General features: G+C 37.3%; 2 protein-coding genes and 1 pseudogene across 2 annotated transcripts; all 3 read left to right on the top strand.

The window, feature by feature from the left end:
* Positions 1–14282: 14282 nt before the first annotated feature.
* Positions 14283–16180, top strand: LOC117277027 (organic cation/carnitine transporter 3-like). Its single transcript, XM_070201931.1, has 2 exons — positions 14283–15106; positions 16044–16180. The coding sequence occupies exon 1, from the start codon at positions 14332–14334 to the stop codon at positions 15082–15084; it is 753 nt and encodes a 250-aa protein (XP_070058032.1). The 5' UTR covers positions 14283–14331; the 3' UTR covers positions 15085–15106; positions 16044–16180.
* On the top strand, positions 16020–16690 carry LOC104097392 (organic cation/carnitine transporter 3-like; annotated as a pseudogene).
* Positions 16691–20219: 3529 nt separating this feature from the next.
* On the top strand, positions 20220–20708 carry LOC117277026 (uncharacterized mitochondrial protein AtMg00810-like). The gene has a single exon (XM_033656451.1). The coding sequence runs from the start codon at positions 20220–20222 to the stop codon at positions 20706–20708; it is 489 nt and encodes a 162-aa protein (XP_033512342.1).
* Positions 20709–23261: the final 2553 nt, after the last annotated feature.

Below are 23261 nucleotides of genomic sequence, written 5' to 3'. Positions count from 1 at the left end.
AAGCCCTGATGAAGATTTTGAATGAGGCCCATATTCCTGATAAGATCACGGTAAACCACTTGGAAAAGATTGCTAACAAGATTTTCGAAGCAAACAAGATCACTTTCTCAAATGATGAACTTCCTATGGAGGGTACAAAGCACAACCGAGCTCTTTATCTCACAGTGAAATGCGAGGATTCTACTGTCTCAAGGGTACTGGTTGATAACGGTTCTAGTGCAAATATCTGCCCTCTGTCCACTTTGCAAAAGTTAAAGATCGGCACTAAAAGGATCCACATGAACAATGTATGTGTTCGAGGCTTTGATGGAGGAGGGAAAGATTCTGTTGGTGATATAATGCTCGAATTGTCAATAGGGCCAGTTGAGTTCACTATGGAGTTCCAAGTGCTAGATGTGGTTGTCTCTTATAACTTGTTGTTGGGCAGGCCCTGGATACATGCTGCCAAGGCAATCCCGTCTTCTTTGCATCAAATGGTGAAGTTTGAATGGGACAAGTAGGAAATAGTTGTGCACGGTGATGAGAACTTATCTGCTTACAATGACACAATTGTTCCATTTATTGAAGTTGAAGATGATAAAGGTCCTTGGGTTTACCAAACGTTTGAAATAGTGTCTGTCAAGAAGATTCCTGAAGGAGAATGCATTCCAGGTCCAAAGCTACCCTCCGCGTCCGTCATGGTAGCAAATGAAATGTTAAAGAATGGTTTTGTGCCGGGCAAAGGCCTGGGTTCATCTCTGTAGGATATTGCACATCCGGTGTGTCCACGTGAAAGTTTCGGTACATTTGGTTTGCGATTCACACTCATAGGGAAGGACATGAAAAAGGCTAAAAATTTGAAAAGAAAGGCATGGTCACTTCCTAAGCCTGTTCCACATATCTCCAAGTCTTTTGTCAAGCCAGGGGTCGCAAAACGCCCAATATCAGCGGTCCCAAAACCTGTGGTCGACTTTGATGAAGAGTTGATCAAGAGGTTCCAGAGTCTGTTTGATGAGGTTAATATGGTAGAAATCGGGGAAGGTTCCAGTAATGCCGACGTGCAACTCGTTGGGCCAAATGTGAAGCTTAGCAATTGGAAAGCTACTCCTCTCCCCACCCGGAAGGAGTTTTGGTAGTTTGCTTTGTTTTTCTTTCTGTTAACTGGGTTATTCCAGGGTTGTAATCCAGATTTTTTTTTTGCTTGTTTTGATGTACAAACCCTCCTATCCTTTTATTTTCAATGAAATGCAATTTTCTGTTTTCCATTATTCCTGATAGCGTTTCATTTTTGTTTTGTTTCTTTTTTTTGTACAGTTCTTTTTATGCTGGTTTCAATGACATGACATGCATGAGGAATTTTCAGCCAAATCTTAAAAGACAATCTAATTCCGAAACAACAATCCAAGAGGTAGAGTGTGATGATGAAACAGAATATGATGAAGAAGCAGTATTTCAGGAAATCAGTAGAGAACTAAATCACTTTGAAGAAAAACCCAAGCCTAATTTGAATGAAACTGAAGCAATCAATTTAGGAGATCAAGATAATCTCAGGGAAACCAAGATAAGTGTGCATCTGGAACCACAAATCAAGGAAGAAATAATCAAAGCACTGTTTGAATATAAAGATATTTTTGCATGGTCGTATGACGACATGCCGGGTTTGAGCACTGATTTGGTAGTTCATAAATTGCCAACTGATCCGGCATTCCCTCCAATCAAGATAAAGTTAAGGAAGTTTAAGACTGATATGAGTGTGAAGATCAAAGAAGAAATCACAAAGCAGCTTGACGCAAAGGTCATTCGGGTCACTCGATATCCCACTTGGTTAGCTAATGTCGTGCCAGTACCAAAGAAGGATGGTAAGACCAGGGTCTGTGTTGATTATCGTGATCTCAATAAGGCAAGTCCAAAAGATAACTTTCCATTGCCGAACATCCATATTCTGATCGACAACTGTGCCAAGCACGAGATTGGGTCTTTTGTGGATTGGTATGCAGGATATCAGCAGATCCTGATGGATGAGGAAGATGCAAAAAAGACAGCATTCATCACACCATGGGGGATATACTGCTACCGGGTAATACCATTTGGTTTGAAGAATGCTGGGGCAACTTACATAAGGGCAATGACTACCATATTTCATGACATGATACACAAAGAAATTGAGGTTTATGTAGATGATGTGATCATAAAGTCAAAGAAGCAGTTCGACCATGTTGGAGACTTGAGAAAGTTTTTCCAAAGGCTCCGCAGGTACAACCTCAAGCTCAATCCGGCAAATGTGCATTTGGTGTCCCGTCCGGGAAACTGTTGGGATTCATAGTCAGTTGACGCGGTATTGAGTTGGACCCATCAAAGATCAAAGCCATCCAAGAATTACCACCACCAAAGAACAAAACCGACGTAATGAGCCTTCTCGGAAGGTTAAACTATATTAGCAGGTTTATTGCTCAACTCACGACAACTTGTGTGCCCATCTTTAAATTGCTGAAGAAGAATGCTGCGGTTAAGTGGACTGATGAGTGTCAGGAAGTATTTGATAAGATGAAGAGTTACCTGTCAAACCCACCTGTGCTGGTCCCGCCAGAACCTGGGAGACCTTTAATTCTCTATTTGACGGTATTGGATAATTCTTTCGGTTGTGTGTTGGGTCAACACGACATCACGGGCAAGAAAGAGCAAGCCATTTATTATCTCAGCAAGAAGTTCACTCCTTATGAGGTTAAGTATACTCTTCTTGAAAGGACATGTTGCGCCCTGACTTGGGTGGCATAAAAGTTGAAGCATTATCTGTCATCCTACACTACTTACCTCATTTCTCGCATGGATCCTCTAAAGTATATCTTTCAGAAGCCTATGCCCACAGGAAGATTGGCAAAGTGGCAGATTTTACTCACAGAGTTTGACATCATCTATGTGACTCGGACCGCGATGAAAGCTCAAGCCCTGGCTGATCACTTGGCCGAGAATCCGATGGATGAAGAATATGAGCCACTGAGGACTTATTTTCCTGATGAAGAAGTGATGTATGTTGACGAGGCTGATCATGATGAAAAGCCAGGTTGGAAACTCTTCTTTGATGGAGCTGCTAACATGAAAGGTGTCGGAATAGGGGCTGTACTCATTTCTGAAACAAGGCATCACTACCCCGTAACAGCTCAACTTCGATTTTATTGCACTAACAACATGGCTGAATACGAGGCATGCATTCTGGGTTTGAGGCTAGCTATAGACATGGGAGTTCAAGAAATATTGGTTTTGGGAGATTCAGATTTGTTGGTTCACCAGATTCAGGGAGAATGGGAGACTCGTGATTTGAAGCTCATACCGTATCGACAATGTCTGCATGATCTTTGTCAACGATTCAGGTCAGTAGAATTCAGGAATATTCCTAGGATTCATAATGAGATTGCCGACGCCTTGGATACTCTAGCGTCAATGTTACACCATCCGGATAAGACTTATGTCGACCCTCTGCATATCCAAATCCATGATCAGCATGCCTATTGCAATGTGGTTGAGGAGGAACTTGATGGTGAGCCTTGGTTCCATGCTGTCAAGGAATACATCAAATCGGGGGTATATCCGGTACATGCCACAGGCGATCAAAAGAGAACCATTCGACGTCTGGCTAGTGGATTTTTCTTAAGTGGGGGAATATTGTACAAGAGAACTCCAGATCTAGGATTACTAAGGTGTATAGATGCTAAACAAGCCTCGACTATCATGGCCGAAGTGCATTCCGGGGTTTGCGGGCCACATATGGGTGGGTATGTCTTGGTGAAGAAGATTCTTCGAGCAGGTTATTATTGGCTCACCATGGAACGAGATTGCATCAGCTTCGTTCGCAAATGTCATCAATGCCAGGTGCACGGTGATTTGATTCATTCCCCGCTATCTGAGTTGCACACAATGTCTGCACCTTGGCCCTTAGTTGTTTGGGGCATGGATGTCATTGGACCAATTGAGCCGGCAGCTTCAAACGGGCATAGGTTTATTCTGGTGGCTATTAATTACTTTACCAAGTGGGTCGAAGCTGTAACTTTCAAGTCCGTGACCAAGAAGGCGGTGGTAGATTTTGTTCATTCAAACATTATTTGCCGGTTCGGAATTCCCAAGGTAATCATCACAGATAATGCTGCTAACCTCAACAGTCATTTGATGAAAGAGGTATGCCAACAGTTCAAGATTATGCATCGAAACTCCACTCCGTATCGTCCTAAGGCAAATGGAGCTGTTGAGGCTGCTAACAAGAACATAAAGAAGATACTTCGTAAGATGGTGTAAGGTTCCAGGCAATGGCATGAAAAGTTACCTTTTGCTTTACTGGGTTATCGCACTACTGTTCGCACTTCAATAGGTGCAACTCCCTATTTGCTGGTATATGGAACCGAGGCAGTTATACCTGCGAAAGTTGAGATTCCATCCCTGCGAATCGTTGTTATAGCTGAAATTGATGATGATGAGTGGGTCAAAACCCGGCTAGAGCAATTGAGTTTGATTGATGAAAAAAGATTGGCAACAGTATGTCATGGTCAATTGTATAAGAAAAGAATGGCAAGAACATACAACAAGAAGGTGCGTCCCCCTAAAATTTGAAGTGGGTCAGCTGGTATTGAAACGCATCCTTCCACATCAGGCTGAAGCTAAAGGCAAGTTCGCCCCAAACTGGAAGGGGGCGTTCATTGTGACAAAGGTGTTGCCCAATGGTGCTTTGTATTTAACAAACATAGAAGATAAATGTGTGGATATGGCTATCAATTCTGATGCAGTCCAGAGATATTATGTATGATTTCTTTGCTTATCTTCAATCGCATTTTGTACTAGGCATGTTCAAGTTGGAATGACGAAGATATTTTATTCTGCTATCCCAAACACTTTTATCATTTATTACCCCTTTTTGAGCCTTATTTATTTTCTTTAATACCCCTCTTTTGGAATCAGAAGCAGAGTTAGAAATATAAAAGAAAAGAAAAAAAAGAAGGAAAATAAAGGCAAAAGAAAGAAAAGAGAAAAGAAAGGAGAAAAAGAAAATTAAAAGCAAAAACAAAATAACTTTTACTAGTTTGAACTACGTTCGACCTGATTCCTTTTAAGGATACGTAGGTAGCCTTACACGGTTCGGTCCCATCAAAATAAAAATTTAAAATTCCCCAGATTCGAAGAAACTGGGGTAGAAGTTTTAGTTAAAAAAGAAGAAGAAGATTTGATTCCAAAAGTTGTAATTTCGAACCCCTTCACCTTAAATTATTTTGAGCCTTCATGCCACCCTTTCTTTCTAACCCTATCCAAAACCTACACTAGTCCAAAGAAAGACCTTCTGATCAACTTTGAGGATGCCAAGTCAAGTGAGATGGAGGTACGATTTACATCATGGGTAGCACCTTTGTTCATGGGCACAAGGAAAAGTGAATAAATGAGAGAGTCTTATTGGTGAAAACCCTCACGGGCACTATAGGACGATGGCGAGTCGAGAAAAAATTCAAATGAGAGAGTCTTATTGGTGAAAACCCTTATGGACACTGTAAGGCGACAATGAGTTGAGAGAGGAGCCAATGAGAGAGACTTGCTGGTGAAAACCCCTCGGGACATTACAAGCCGAATGGGGTTCATGACTTTACAGAGAAATTGAATTATGGAAACCCTGGTTTTGAAGTATGAAGACATGGCATGAACTGAAATGTGATTAGTTGGATGGATTAGGCTGATCAATCCGAAATGCATGTTATGATCATTGGAGCCAGTTGTTTCATTCAGATAAGTCTCTTTTCCATTTTTCTTCAAATAGTCATTTCTGTTTTTTTTTCTTTTTTTTAATTCCTAATTCTCGAAGTCACTTCGCTTCGTTTCTTTTGGGTCTATTTTTCTAAGTCTCTGTCAAATTAGCCTTTTGTTAAGAAAGCAAGAAAGGATTTCAAAGCTCATTACCAGCTTTTTATTTGCACCAAGTGAAATTCGGCCAGGCACATCACAAGGGACATGATTTAGAATGAGCAATGCGGTGATAACTGAAGTTCAGGTGGTCAAGTGATTCATGAATTTGTAGGAAATGCAAGGTTCAACAGTTGTCAGAATGAAAGTGCCATATGACGAGTTGAGTGTAAGGGATTCAAGTCATTCAGAGGTTTTATGGTCGAGGTCCGATCAAAAGGTCTAACAATTCTTCGTAGCCCGAAACAGCTAATCAAAATGAAGCGGGGTAGTGACAGAAGCAGACACTTTCAGCAAGTATGCCACAAACTAACCGCCACATTTTCAAACTGACAAAATTTTCTTTGTTTTAAGCAGGGGAAAGAAATTTTGTTTGGTTTGCCAAGAATCCACCATGAGAAAGCATGCTCCAGATAAGTTCAGTTTTAAGTTTTCAGGACCCTCCTGGATAATAGGATTTAATTTCAAATTTTCAGGACCCTCCTCGATAATGGGATTTAATTTCAAGTTTTCAGGACCCTCATGGATAATGGAATCTAGTTTTAAATTTTTAGGACCCTCCTGGATAATGGGATGCAACTAACAAGCAATGAATATTTCTGGTACAAACTGGGGCAGAAAATTTTCTCTGTTTTGTCTATGTTGTTGTGATAGCAGGCGCCCACCTGGAGAACGAAGGAATTTATTTCAGTCATCAGGCGCCCACCTGGAGAACGAGGGAATTTATTTTAAATTTTAAGTCATCAGGCTCCCACCTGGAGAATGAGGGAATTTATTTTAAGTTTCAAAGTCATCAGGCGCCCACCTGGAGAACGAGGGAATTCTTTTCAAGTTAAAGTCAGTCGCAGACGCCCACCTAGAGAACGAGGGAATTCATTTCAACTTTCAAAGTCATCAGGCGCCCACCTGGAGAACGAGGGAATTCATTTCAAGTTAAAGTCAGTCGCATGCGCCCACTTGGAGAATGAGAGAATTTATTTTAAATTTTAAGTCATCAGGCTCCCACCTGGAGAACGAGGGAATTTATTTTAAGTTTCAAGTCATCAGGCACCCACCTGGAAAATGAGGGAATTCACTTCAAGTTTTAAGTTATCAGGTGCCCACCTGGAGAACGAGGGAATTTATTTCAAGTTTTAAGTCATCAGGCTCCCACCTGGAGAACGAGGGAATTTATTTTAAGTTTCAAGTCATCAGGCGCCCACCTGAAGAACGAGGGAATTCATCTTAAGTGTTAAGTCAACATCAGGCGCCCACCTGAAGAATGAGGGAATGTATTTCACGTTTTAAGTCAACATCAGACACCTACCTGGAGAATGAGGGAAGTTATTTCAAGTTCAAGTTAGAGGTGACAGAAGCTCGACTCAAGAATGCGAGTCGTTAGTTCGAGATGCACAACAGAACTATAGAAGATTCAAGATCAAGTTCCTAAAGATCTATAGATTGGAATCCTGTAACTCATAGCTGATAGACTTTCTTAGTTTCTTTTCATCTTGATTTTGGTGTAATAAGGAGTTCATCAAGCAATAGCAGCAGTAACAACAGTGAAATCACCGTTTCTCGGTAGGCCCAGCTACCGAAACTTCCAGAACTACACTAACTTGATTCCTTTATAGCCGAGGATATGTAGGCAACCTGCGAAGCAAGGTTCGGTCAAACGTTTTTAAAATGCTTCCGATGGAGTATCTAAACGGTCAAAAATCGCTCGTATTTGCTCAATGTATCCTTGCCCGAAAACTCTTCGTGTTTCCAAGCAAAGAGGGGCAGCTGTGAGCGTGTGATTTTTGCCCGACTAAAATATTCCTAGAAAAATTCACAAATAGAGTTTTTCTTAATTGTTTTAGTTTTTACAGAATTTGTAGGAATTTTGGTTAATTGTTGCTTGCATTTAGTTGCATATTTAATATTTTAAAATCATGAGAAAAATACCAAAATGTCTAAAGTATTTCATGCATAACATTTTAGGTCTTAATTGCATTTAGAATTTAATTACATAAGTTAATTTTATTATTAAACAGAAAATCACAAAAATATGGGTCATTTTTATATTTTAGCTTTTAATTGTAAATTAGTAATTTTTCTTTCATTAGTTTAAATTAATTAATTATTTAAATGGTAAAATAGCTAACTAAGTTTATTTCTACAAGTTATATTCATTTAGGACTTAATTTAGGGTTTTAATTAATTTTATTAGGATTTAAAATCAAGAAAAAACAAAAAAAAGAAGAAGAAAGTCAATGATTTTTATGTCTATTAGGTTATTGCTATTAATCAGACTTGGAGGACTATACCTAGTTTGGTTACTAAATGTAAAATACAAAAGTCTTGGAGGGTAGTTTAGGATAGGAGTTTTAAGGAATTTGAGGAAACTTCTAGAATAGGGACAACTGACCCAATTTTGTTAAGAAAATAAAAGATGCTGAAATAGATATAACCTGATAAGAAGGACAGCCGTAAAAAAATTAGTTAGGAAAGATTCTTTTTTTCCTTAATTTTAGGGAGTGCACATGGGAGGGGACTGAAAGGAATTTTCCCCATAAAAGAGACATTCTCTCTTCATGGAGGTGGGGGTGGGGGATCTAAAAAAGAGAACACCAGAGACGGACGACCTAGAGCTAAGAAAGGCAACGACTTCTCATCTTCTTCTCCTCAAAAACCGACCCCCACCCTTGAAAAATAAAACCTAGCAGCTGCGTCTTCATTCTCGAAATTTACAAAATAAACACACGCACAAAAAATATGCTGCTTTTTAATTTTTGTTCAAGTTTAAAAAAAATATAGAAACAAAGATACCTTTGTTCTTCATTTGTCATCTTGATTTTATGAAAACCATGGATTGTGTTTAATCAAGCCGAGGTCCTTTCGAGTTGTTCATCGCTGCTATTGTTTGGCTAAGAGCTGAGCTCCAAATTGTAGTTACTGCTTCTCCTTCAGAGTGAGAGACCCATTTTCTCTCATTTGTTTATTGTGGTCAGTTCCCTTGGGAATCCATTTTTGTATTGAATCAAATATTGGAGAAGGCTTCATCTGAATTTCTTTTAAAGGTGTCATTTCTCACTTTGATTTCCTACTGTTTCGTTGGATTAGATAATTGATGAGCTTTCCTATTCCTTATTATGATTACTGATTAGTTTCCCCTCTGTCCGTACTTTTATATATATATATATATATATATATATATATATATATATATATATATATATATATATATATATATATATATATAGTTTTGCATGTATATGTGAGTGTCGCTTTATTTACCTATATTATGTTGTTGTTAGAAGATTTTTTTTGACTTTGAGCATTTTAATGGTATTAGTCAAATTTTGTTTGTTTACTGAAGTAAGGTTGAGTGATCAAATATATTTTGTTGCCTAATGTGAATATAATGGTTTGGACTGGTTCGAAATAAAATTCAACCAGCTTCGGTCAAGTTTGAGAGTCATCATGTATGAACGCCTAAAAACTTACTGGAAGTTATCATATTAAGTTGGTGTAGGAATTAAAGTTTGGGAGATTCTTTGTAATATGAATAGCATTGTGATAATCACCCAAATTGTTGCCACAATGACTTTATAAACAACTTGATTATTCATAGTTAGGTTTCATTCTTTGGAATGTCTTATTTGTATTTTAAATTTGCAAACATGCTGCTGAACTGAAAGAGATTATGGTTCTGACATTGCTATGTTTTGAGTATGATGATTCCATTCGTTATTTCCTAAATGACGTCCCCTGCGCGAAATGAAAGTCCATGTCCTTTTGAGTATTCTGCAAAAATTGTCAACCATTTCAAATGGTAAAGCTAAGGAGTTAAATTTTTGGCTAATTTCCTTGCTTTGCTCTGTTCAAATTTATTACTTGATCCACATTAAATTCCATAATCTATGCCCTTTCACAACAACCTCAAATTTAGGAAATTCTTTTAAAATTATTAACACTCGTAGTTTGTTGTAGGCGCGATTAATAAATTATTGTGGTCATGAGTACGGTTCACGTGGCATGGTCACAATACATAATTCTCAATTCGGGTGTGCATTTCATGTGACCCCACCATAACTTCGAATACTAATAAAAATAAGCATGTCGTCAATCGCAGGTGCATTTCATGTGGCGCGGTTTGCGACGTGTGCCAAAATGACAAGTGTACGACATCGTGACTTGTTCCAGAAATAATTCCATAAATAATTAAAAGCGGTCTAGAAGATAAAAATGCACCCTAGGTTTTAAAATATGTATTAAATCAGATAATTAGGCCAATTATTAATAGTTGAGCGACCGTGCTAAAACCACGGAACTCGGGAGTGCCTCACACCTTCTCCCGAGTTAACAGAATTCCTTACCCGGTCTTCTGTGTTCGCAGACCATAAATAGAGTCAAATTTCCTCGATTTGGGATTTAAAATAAACCGGTGACTTGGGAGACCATAAATTATCCCAAGTGGCGACTCTGAAATAAATAAATAATCCCAATTTCGATTAATGTCACTTAAATTGGAAAAAATCCCCTATCCCCCTCGGAAAAAAGGAAGTGTGACAATAATAATAGTAATAACAATAGGAAAATACAAAAGTATGGCAAACTTAACCTAAATTCTATATTTGGACGTATGAACTAAAGAAAACACTCAATATTTCTTCTATTTTAAAGTATTAAACTTAGTCTTAAAACAAAGCTAATGTAAATTAAATATTTTAAAAATCTAGAAAACAATACTAATTAGCTAAAAAAATAAAGAAAAACTATTTTTGTAGTTTTTAAGATAAAATAAAGCAAAAAGGTTAAAATAGCCAAAAGGTGTGGTGAATAATAAAATTCTTTTTTCCTAACTAAAGATCTCGAGTTTGACCTTGAGAATAAAATCACAATTGATAATGAATGTTAATTACAAGAGTGAGTTGCTCTAGTGGTAAACACCCTCCACTTTCAACCAAGAGGTTGTGAGTTCGAGTCACCCCAAGAGCAAGATGGGAAGTTTTTGGAGGGAGGGAGCCGAGGGAAGGTCTATCGAAAATTATACTGGGTTGTTGTTGTTGATAATGAATGCTAAAACCCTATTTAGTGAACTTTCAATCGCATGAATCCGAATTTAGTTCTGGTAGTGGGTTTCAGACATCAATTGCTAATAAATACTACTACCTCCGCCCTAATTTATGTGACAAAGTTAAAATTTTGAGAGTCAATCAAGTTTTTCTTTGACCGCAATTTTTTATATGCTTTTTAGATATTTTAAATTATTAATTATTATGACTTATGATATTTTTTTACCTTAGTATCCAAGTATATAAAAATTCACGATCAAAATAAAAAAGTTGACTCTCGAACTCCGAGCTCATAGAATTGACCTCATAGGTTTCTAACTTTCTATATAATACGAAAATAAGAAACCTAACACTAGCTAGTAGAGCAACTAGTTAAAATTTTATTTAACTTTAAAAATATTTCTTGATAAGCTTATGGCTGGACTACAGAGTCCAGTTAGCATAATTAATAAAAAATAAATACAACTAGGTCTGTCACGATCCAATTTCACTGATAGGTGTGATGGCGCCCAACACTACAGTTAGGCAAGCCAACTAGTAATTTAAACCCATATTCAATTGTTTTAAAATTAACCGAGTAATTAAACTCTTCTTAATTTCAGGAATTTAAAACAATATGAAAAGATTCTAGTAAATAATAAAAAATTAATCAAGTCCAAAATTTCTACTAGTGTGTGTGCCAAGACCTGGTGTCACAAGTGTATGAGCATCTAGTAGATTATACAAAAAAATCTCAAACACTATCTGAAATAAAATAGACATAATACAAATACAAGAAGAGGCACTGGTAGCTGTAGAACGGCTCAGAAAGGCAGCTCACCACCACGCCTCTGGATAACGTGGATGTGCGATGATAGATCCTGCACAAAAAGTGCAGCAAGTGTAGCATGAGTACGTAATCAACGTGTACCCAGTAAGTATCAAGTCTAATCTCGAAGTGGTAGAGATGTGATGACCGACTTTGACACTCACTAAGGGTCAATAATAATAATTGAAATAAAAATAAAATATCTAAATCAACATGATTCACATAGTTAACAACAAAATTATTTAACCAAACAAAAATAATTAAATTCCTTCAAATGCAATAATTTCCAATCTATTAATTAAATTCATAAGCTGCAATTAAGATATTAAGGTATCATGTAATTATTATTATTAGGCACGATTTCTGCCGAGGTCATACGAACCGATCCAGAGTATCGTGTACACTGTCGAGGGACGTGCGACGCGATCCATAGATGCATCTATATTGCCGAGGCGTTCGACCCGCTCTACAAGAAAGGAGGACATTTTCTTATGTACCTCCGGAATGAGAGTATATTTATTATAAGATTATTTCGAGAGGATGAATAATTTATTTTAATAATTAAATTAATTTAAACAGAAAATTAAGTATATAAGATTTTCATCTTTTACTATCTTCCCTAACAATTCACAATATATATCAAATAATTTAATTAAATAAAGAATACAATTTACACAAGTAATTCACAGTTTGAGTCCTAAACTACCCGGACTTTTTAGCATAAATAGTAGCTACACACGGACTCTCGTCACCTCGTGCGTACGTAGCCTCCACAATTAGCAACAATTATTAATTTAATCACCTATGAGGTAATTTCCCCCCCACAAGATTAGACAAGAGACTTACCTCAACTTGCTCCAATTTAATCTACTAGTAGGCCTTTTTCTCGATTATCCAATTCTGTATGGCTCGAATCTAGCCAAAATAATTCGATACAATCACTAAAAATTATAGGAATCAATTTCATAAGAAAATACTATATTTTTCAATAAAAAATCCGAAATTAATTCAAAAATCATCCACGGGGCCCACATCTCGGAATCCGACAAAATTTACGAAATATGAACGCCCACTCAACCACGAGTCTACCCATACCAAAATTACTAAATTTCGATAACAATTAGGCCCTCAAATCCTCAAATCTATCCAAGAGGGTTTTCAAACTTTTCCAACTTAATTTACCAATTAAATGATTAAAAACAATGATGAATTTGGGTAATTTAACAAATATTGAGTTAAGAACACTTACCTCATTATTTTCTCCGAACATCTCCAAAATTTCGCCTCAATCCGAGCTCCAAATCGGTAAAAATGGAAAATGGGATGAAGTCCCATTTTCAGAAACTTAAACTCTCTGCCCAGTGATTTTTTCTACGCGATCGCAAACTTCGTCACGCGATCTTGTAGCACAAATGTTTACTGACCAAAAATAACCCTATGCGATCGCAAACAATGCCACGCGATCGTGATGCACAATATTCCAACTCTAAGCGATCACATCCCTCTTCATGCGATCACGTAGCACAAACGCGTGGCCCAGCTTTCTCTCAAGTTTCCCCTACACGATCGCAAACAACGCCACGCGATCGCGATGCACAGACTGGCCCAACCTACGGGATCGCGGACTTGCCCACGCGATCGCATAGAACAAATTTCCAGTTGCCCAATTAAGCCTACGCGATCGCAATCCAATTCACGCGATCGCATAGAACAAAGTCATCTCTGCCCAAATTACTCTACACAATCGCATACGAACTTATGCGATCGCGTATAAGGAAATTAGAAGATAATACCAGCAACTATCAGCAATCTCCCAAAGGCCAAAAATTATCCGTTAGGCATCCGAAACTTACCCGAGCCCCTCGAGACCTCAACCAAATACCAACAAGTCCTAAAATATCATACGAACTTAGTCGAAACATTAAATCACATCAAACAACGCTAAAACCACGAATCATACTTCAATTTAAGCTTAATGAAATTTAAAATTTCCAACTTCTACATTCGGTGTCTAAACCTATCAAATCAAGTCCGATTGACCTCAAATTTTGCACACAAGTCATAAATGACATAACGGAGCTATGGAAATTTTCGGAACTGGATTACGACCCCGATATCAAAAAGTCAATTCCCCGGTCAAACTTCCAAACTTAAATTCTTGTTTTAGCCATTTCAAGCCTAATTTAATTACGGACTTTCAAATAAAATTTCAAATATGTTCCTATTCCAAAATCACCATACGGAGCTATTGGAACCGTCAAATCTCGATTCCGGAGTCGTTTTCTCAAAATGTTGACCGAAGTCAAACTTAGCATTTTAAGGCCAACTTAAGGAACCAAGTGTTCCGATTTCAACCCGAATACTTGCAAATTCCGAACCAACCATCCTCGCAAGTCATAAATTAATAAAAGCACATACATGGAATTTTATTGAGGGGAGCATGCTTCTAAAAGTCAAAATGACTGGTTGGATCATTACAAGATACTTGCCCTGTGTAATCGTTTTTGCATATATAAACTTCTTCTATATTATTGTATAGCATATTAAGTCGAAATTTTTGCAAATTACAAAAAAATGCGTGACCAATCAGAACCATTACTAAAGCCAAAAAGAGCAATAACACTTGATGAAACAATAGAAAGTTGCATAGGAGAATTTGGATGGGCACAATTCTTACAATCCATTGTCATATCTCTATCATGGGTTTTCGATGCTCAGCAAACATTCATTAGTATCTTTACCGACACGTTGGCCGTTTCTGAATGGTCGTTAATAGGTGCGAGTTCAATTCTCACTTGCCTTCCGGCGTCTTCGTTTTTCATAGGTTGTCTTATCGGAGGTTTCCTTCTTTCTACCTTAGCTGACACAAAACTTGGTCGAAAAAACATGTTGGTTTTATCATGTTTTAGTATGTCTATTACCGGAGCCATAGCATCAATTTCTACAAATATTTGGATGTATTCATTTTTAAGGTTTTTAACTGGTTTTGGAGGAGCTGCAATAGGAACTTGTGCACTTGTTTTGTCAACGGAATTAGTGGGAAGTCAATGGCGTGGACAAGTTGGAATTATTGGTTTTTATTGTTTTACTATTGGATTTCTTTCTTTACCACTTATAGCTTTTGTGAATAGAGATTCTACTTGGAGAGTTTTATACCTTTGGACTTGTCTTCCTACAATCTTTTACTCAATATTGGTTCATTTCTTTGTTCGTGAATCACCAAGATGGCTTTACGTACGAGGAAACAAAGAAGAATTTGTCCTAACTTTGAAAATCCTAACAGCAAGAAGTAGCTTTAACTTTAAGCTTCTTTGGCCCCTTCATTGATTTTGAAGATCAAGAACACAATGTAAGTTAATTACTTCTCATTAATGTGGCCTACATTTACTCAAAGTAGTTTGAAAGGGAGTCTTGGAAAGTTAATTACTTCTCATTAAAGTGGCCTACATTTACTCAAAGTAGTTTGAAAGGGAGTCTTGGAAAGTTAATTACTTCTGATTAAAGGTCACGGGTTCGAGCCGTGGAAGCAACCACTAATGTTTGCATTAGGGTATACTGTCTACCTCATACCTTAAGGTACGACCCTTCCCCGAACCTTGCGCGAACGCGAGATGTCTTGTGCATCGGGTTCCCCTTTTCAATTTAATTTCCGTATTATTTTCTTCTTTAATGAAAAGAAATGAGTTTACATTTTTTTTTTTGAAAATTATATCTTAAAGTAAAGATAACTTATATATGTTGCACTTAATGTCCATTAGTTTCCCAGAAAAAGGTGTCTATTTGGTCACTAGTATAGTTAAGTTGTCTAAAAAAATTATGATGCCAATTTTGAGTGCCCATCTATGTATTTCGCCTTCAAAAAAGCTTCGGTAGGTTTCTATGATAAGCAATTTTATAAAACTACACCAATCTAAAATGAGAAGGGAAGCTTTTGCGCAATGGTAAAGTTGTCTTCGTACAACTCTATAGATCACGAGTTCGAGTAGTGGAAGCAACCACTAATGCTTGTATTAGGGTAGACTGTTTACATCACACCCCTTGGGGTGCGACCGTTTCTCGGATCTTGCGTGAACACGGAATGCTTTGTGAACCGAGCTTCTTTTAAAATAAAATAAAAATCTAAAATGAGTTGCTAAAGCGTAGAAGTACCTCTATGTGTACACGGAGTAAACAAGTCCAAATGTCTGATTTATTCAGCATTTTTTTATTTGCATGTTATTTTATGCTTTATTTTATTCATAAAGCATGTCTGATTTGTGTAAATGTCTTTGGAACTTCTAATGCAGAACTCAGAGTCAAAAATCAGTCTGTACTCGGCTATCATGATGTTGGTATAATAGAGTTGGGTTTTCAAGAGACTAATATCAGTTATGCATATTGGTTTTGATGTTGGATTGGTTTACTATGGGATGCCACTAGGAGTTGGAAATTTACCTTTTAATCTATATTTTAGTGTCACATTGAATGCATTATCAGAATTGCCAGCTTCTATGGTAGCATTCTTTCTTATTGGCAAACTAACAAGAAAAAAATCATTTTTGGGATTTGCTATATTAAGTGGAATTTGCAGCATAGGTTGTGCAATAGTTAAAGATGATTCTTTTAAAGAATTACAAATGGGGTTTGAATTGGTTTCTTTTGTCAGTGCATGTACATCTTTTGATGTACTATTGATTTACTCTGTGGAATTATTTCCAACTTGTGTGAGGAATTCAGGAGTGTCAATAGTGAGACAAGCATTGGTTCTCGGGGGTGCATTTAATCCTTTTTGGTTGCTTTTGGGAGAAATAATAGATGGTTTTCTTATGGAGTTTTTGGAATGAGTATTGGAATTTGTGGGTTATTTGTGCTGTGTTTACCAGAAACTAAAGGCAGAACATTGAGTGATACTATGGATGCAGTGGAGTACAAGGAAAGAATATTTGTTTGCTAATGATTATTGTAGCAGTACTTTTTCATCCTTAACTAGAGGTTTCAGGTTCGAACTCCAGGTATGAAGTTACTTTTGTTAGGGAAGCTTTACCCCCAATGTGGGACTTCCCATCGCGAATTCAAATTTAGTCCGTCTCCATTGCGGGGGACGACAGGTGGAAAACCAAAAAAGGATTATTGTAGTAGACATTTGTCAATAAAAGATTATACCTTCTCAAAATATGACACTGTTGGTTTTTCTATTTATAGAGTTTTGGTGGTTTTGGAAGGTGGAGTGCAGTTGTAATGAAAAAATATCAATCAAGACACTTTTATTCCTATATTTTAATCTATTGAAGGAAGAAGCACGTGAGAGGCATGTGGGTCTGTTAGTTAGTTATAACTAATTTACGGAATTGGTAGTTAGTGTACATCTTCTTCTTAGCTTCTTAAATGAGTAGTGTAGCAGTTGATATAGATGTGTATATATATAGGAGGTTAGCCTTGTAATCAGTTAAACTTTTCATAATGAGAATTCTGTTTTTTCTCTCATCCATAGATTGAGAGCAATTTTCCAGAACCTTCGATTCCGCCATTGGAGGTCAAGCTTGAGCTCAACTCTGATCTTTATTATGGTATCAGAGCAAGAGATCTAGATAGCAGTAAGCTGATGATATTAATTCCAGTTGCTGCAAATTTTCGTTTATCTGGAGATCAACTACATTTCTCGTTCGAGCTAGGATTCGATATTTTCTGCAATTAATTTTTCCTTCTTCTCCTGTTCTCGAATTGAATTGTCTGCAAAGTTCAGAATCTAAGTGAAGAACTAGCAACTTGATCAATTATCGATGTCCATGGCAATTGACGAACAAACTCCTTCTGGAAGCAGTACGAGGATCACCATTGATCATCATCATCCCCTATTCCTACAACCATGTGATACACCAGGTAGCTCGTTAATCTCTATTCAACTCACTGACACCGAGAATTATGCACTGTGGATTAGATCGATGAAAAATTGAATTAATTGGTAAAAACAAATTAGGTTTTGTGGATAGGAGATGCACAAAAGATAAATTTGATAGATCCTTACATGAATTATGGGAGAAATACAATGCTATAGTGTTATCTTGGATCATGAATGTTGTGAGTAAAGAGCTGCTTAGTGGAATCATGTACAAGTCTAGTGCACACAAAGTCTGGACAGATCTGAAGGATAAGTATGATAAGGTTGATGGATCTAAGATTTTTTATCTGCACAAAAAAATAGCTACACTGTCCCAAGGGATCTCTTAAGTAATAAGAAATTACTAAGCAAAGTAAATAGTAATAGCACTCATATAGATACAAAGGTGTACTTACCAAATGGAAAATCTTTGGACATAGCTTGCACAAGTGAATGAAGAATTGGTGAAGAAGAAACCATTAAAAATGTGTTGTATGTACCAGGTTTCAAATACAAATTGTTATCAGTTTCAACAATGACAAAAGACCTAAGGTGCTTTGTGTCCTTTTATCCTGATTTTTGGATAATGTAGAACCTTCACACTCGAGAGGTGAAGCGGATTGGTAAGGAGCTGGAAGGACTGTATAATCTGCACCAGAAGAGAATTAAGGCAAATGCTGCAGATGTACAAGTAGAAGATGGTCATGGGAACTAAGAGGATTTGGAGATTTGGCATGGCAGACTTGGGCATGCTCCTGATAGAGTGGTGAAACAGTTCCAAACATGAGTTTTAAGACAAGTAGTAATAGAATAAATGAATGTACAATCTGTCCTCTAGCTAGACAAGGTAGATTGCCATTCCCTAAGAGCTTATCCAGTACTGATAAGCCTTTTCATTTGATACATGTTGATGTGTGTGGTCCTTATAGAATACCTACTCATGATGGTTTTAGATTCTTCCTTACTAGCGTTGATGATTGTAGTAGGATGGTTTGGATTTACTTACTTAGACTCAAAAGTGATGTGATTGTATGTTTGAGACAGTTCCTTGTTCTAATAAAGACACAATTTGATGCTTTAGTTAAGACTTTGAGAAGTGATAATGACACTGATTTCTTTAACTCTGGGTGCAAAAGTCTCTTTCAATCCATTGGTATAGTCCACCAGAGTTCATGTGTGCACACCCCACAATAAAATGAGGTGTTTGAAAGAAAACACAGACACATCCTAGAGGTGGCTAGAGCAATAAGACATCAAGGTCATCTACCCTTGATGTTTTGGGGAGAGTGTGTTTATGCTGCTGTTTATGTAATCAACAAACTTCCTCTATCAGTGTTGAGAGGAAGGTCTTCATTTGAGATCCTATATAGAAGACCACCATCATTGAAACACATGAGGATCATAGGCTGTCTATGTTTTGCCAGCAAAATAGGAGGAGGTGATAAGTTTGCAGCTAGATCCACAACAACCGTTTTAATGGGATATTCCTCCACACAGAAAGGATATATACTCTATAATATTTTAACTAACCAAAGTTTTGTTAGCAGGGATGTTACATTCATGGAGCACATATTTCCTTTACAGTTACTGAAAGAAAGAAGACTACAGGTTTATCCCAATGGTGTGATATCACACACTGATCTCCCCCCAGAGTAGAGATATCACTTGAGGAGCCAACACAAGCTGCAACAACACCAGAAGAAGTGATTTCATCCCCTACAATTTCACCATCAGTAGACTCATAACAACATTTAGATGGAGAGAATTTAATTTCTCAACAAGTACCATCACTTGATACACATGCCAGTAATCAAGATCATTCAGTCTTCCCTTTACCAGACTCTAGGCCTACCAGAGGAGAAGAGAAACTAAGAAAATCAACAAGAACAGTGAAAGAACCTATATGGATGCAGGATTATGTATGGAGAGGTACCTCCACAAAGCATTCAGCAAAGGCAGCCTGTAGATACCCTTTGGAAGAGTACCTTAATCATAAAGCTCTCTCAGCCATCTATCAGACTTATCTGTCCAAATTCACTACCAACAAAGAACCTCGCAGTTATGAGGAAGTAATGACAAACCCCAGGTGGATAGAAGCAATGGATCAAGAGCTAAATGCACTTAAAGAAAATGACACTTGGTCACTAGTAGATCTGCCAAAAGGCAAGGTACCTATTGGATGCAAATGGGCGTTCAAGATAAAGTACAAAGAAAATGGTGAGATAGAAAGATTCAAGGCAAGGCTAGTGGCAAAAGGATACAACCAGATAGAGCGACTAGATTACCAAGAAACCTTTTCTCCAGTGGTTAAAATGATAACAGTTAGAGTTGTTCTAGCATTGGCTGCAACACACAACTGGAATCTGCATCAAATGGACGTTTACAATGCGTTTCTCCAAGGGGATTTGACTGAGGAGGTATACATGTGCTTACCACAGGGATTTCCTAGATAGGGGGAGAAAGTATATAGGCTGAAAACATCCCTGTATGGCTTGAAACAAGCTTCACGACAATGGAACCTGAAGCTGATTGAATCACTTATCAACTTAGGCTTCACACATAGCCACTTTGATTACTCATTATTTACAAAAAAAAGGGCACAGGAATGGTAATCATTTTAGTGTATGTAGATTATCTTATTATCACTGGGAATGATCAAAATATGATTTCAGAGGCAAAATACATACTGCAACATAGCTTCAAAATCAAGGACCTGGGAGAATTGAGGTTCTTTCCTGGGATTGAGATAGCAAGATCAAAGCAGGGAATTTTGATGAATCAAAGGAAGTTTGCACTAGAGTTGATTAGTGAGCTTGGATTGACAGGATCAAAGCTCGTAAGCACACCAATGGAGTGCAACCAGAGATTCACTACAACTGAATATGACAAGCAAAACAACTATGAAGGTGATGAGAAGCTAGGAGATGCAGGACCTTATCAAAGATTGGTAGGGAAACTTTTGTATCTCACAATGACAAGGCCAGACATATGTTATGCAGTACATGTGCTCAGTCAGTTTATGCATTGTCCCAAAATATCACACATGGATGCAACAGTTAGAGTAGTCAAATACATAGAGGGTGCTCCAAGATAAGGACTGCTGAGCTCAAATCAGTCGACCAAACTTACTGCATTCTGTGACGCAGATTGGGCATCTTGTCCAGTCTCCAGGAGATCAGTAACGAGATATGTAATGAAGCTAGGGGACTCCTTGGTGTCATGAAAGTCAAAGAAGCAGTGCACAATATCACGAAGTTTAACAAAAGCTGAGTATAGAAGTATGACAGTTGGGGTCTCAGAAATTCTGTGGCTAACTGGGCTTTGCAGAGAATTGGGTGCAGAAATTAGTTTACCAGTCGAGCTGAATTGCGATTGCAAAGCAGCAATTCAAATTACTGAAAATTCCATATTCCATGAGCGAACAAAACATATAGAGATAGACCTGCATTTTATCAGAGAAATAATACAACAAGGAATCGTAAAGACAAGATATGTGATGTCAAAGGATTAAGAGGCAGACTTGTTTACCAAGGCTCTAGGCAGATCACAACATGTGTATCTGATGAAAAAGCTAGGTATGTTCAACATTTTCACACCATCTAGCTTGAAGGGGAGTATTGAAGGAAGAAGCACGTGGGAGGCATGTGATCTGTTAGTTAGTTATAACTAATTTACGGAATTGGTAGTTAGTGTACATCTTCTTCTTAGCTTCTTAAATGAGTAGTGTAGCAGTTGATATAGATGTGTATATATATAGGAGGTTAGCCTTGTAATCAGTTAAACTTTTCATAATGAGAATTCTATATATATGTTAGTCTTGTAATCAGTTAAGCTTTTCATAATGAGAATTCTATTTTTTCTCTCATCCATAGATTGAGAGCTATTTTCCAGAACCTTCGATTCCGCCATTGGAGGTCAAGCTTGAGCTCAACTCTGATATTCATTATAATCCATTCGTAACATTTTATGTGAAGATGTTTGATTGGACACAAAATAAAATTAAAGAAGACTACATACAAAGTATCAATATTATCCTTTTAAATGAATCATGATGAAGGTTAATTATACACGTCTTTTCATTTTCTCGCTTCCTATTTGTATCAAGTGACTAGTGAATTTACCGCGCTATTTGTTGAACGTCACTTTACCTTCAGAAAGAAAGACCAATCAGTATTCGTGTGCAAATATCTTAAATTTTGATTCTATTATTTTATATTTTGATAATGTTCACAGAAATGCTTTGACATATAATTTGAGAGATAATTTTGATGGAGTGAGGATAAGGACAAATGCTTGTCAATTTTCTATGTATAAATTCTTTAAATAAGAGCGAGAATATATTTAACGTCTATACACCACATAATTGTTCGGCGAAGGGTGTGTATTAGACCACCCTTCACCTAAGATGGCTCCGCCATGGTGACCACAAATCAACGAAGTGAGATGAAAATCAGAGCAAAATACCGTTTAAAATCCAACAAAAATTAAAATTACTAGATGATTTTTACCATGTGTGGAGCTATATGTAATAACCCGGAATACTTTTAAATACTTATTAATTGTGAAATTGGATAATTAATCTTATTTATACTTATTGTGTCAAATACTTGTCAAATTTATCAATGAACGAGAGTGAAATTGGTAGAGTAATAGAGAGAAGAAGAACTAAAGAAAACTTTGAGAGAAATCTAACTGATTCTAATTTCTTCTGCTTGCTTCAGTAATGAGGTGTACCTCATATATATATACACATATCAGCTAACTAACTCCTCTAACTAACTAAGCTTACTTTTAACATAAATAACCAACTCATTAGATAATTAACTGACTGCTACACGTCAGCTTGCTATGCTCCAACACTCCACCTCAAGCTGATGCTTTGAATATATTTTCAACTCCTAGTTGATTCAACAAGACTTCATGTTGTGCTTTCCCAATGCTCTTAGTCAGCAAATCTGCCAGCTGACCCTTTGTTGAGAGATGATGAGTTGTAATTACTTCCTGGATCAGTTTTTCTCTCATAAAGTGACAATCGATGTCTATGTGTTTGGTTCGTTTATGAAATATAGGATTTGCTGCTATTTGGATAGCAGCTTTGCTGTCATAGAACAGATCAACAAGCTGATGCAATTCAATTCCAAGTTCTCTGAACAAACCTATTAGCCATGTGACTTCAGCTACACATGATGCCATGCTTCTGAATTCATCTTCAGCTAAACTTCTGGCCATAGTTTCTTATTTCTTTGACTTCCATGATGCCAAGGCCTCTCCAAATTTTACAAGATAACCTGTGACAAATCTTCTGGTATGTAGACAAGAGCCCCAATCAGAGTCACATAATGCTTGTATATGTTTAGTTTTTGTTGATGGAATTAGGAGTCCTAGAGCTGGTGATGCTTTCAGGTATCTAATAATCCTTAGAGCAGCTTCCATGTGTGATTGTTTTAGGGCATGCATATACTGACTTAGCACCTGTACTCGAAATGAGATATCTGGCCTAGTCATGGTCAAATACGAAGTCTCCCTACAAGCCTTTGATATTCTCCAGCATCATTTAGTATAGGATCTTCATGACCTGCACCTTTGTTGAATGTTCTATCATACTCGATTGAAGTAAGTTTTTGATTGCACTCCAAAGGAATACCAA

The sequence above is a fragment of the Nicotiana tomentosiformis genome, chromosome 5 (genome assembly GCF_000390325.3).
Source record: "Nicotiana tomentosiformis chromosome 5, ASM39032v3, whole genome shotgun sequence".
Taxonomy (NCBI): Eukaryota; Viridiplantae; Streptophyta; class Magnoliopsida; order Solanales; family Solanaceae; genus Nicotiana; species Nicotiana tomentosiformis.
The sequence above is the reverse complement of the archived record's forward strand: the minus strand, read 5'-3'. Positions and strand labels throughout refer to the sequence as shown.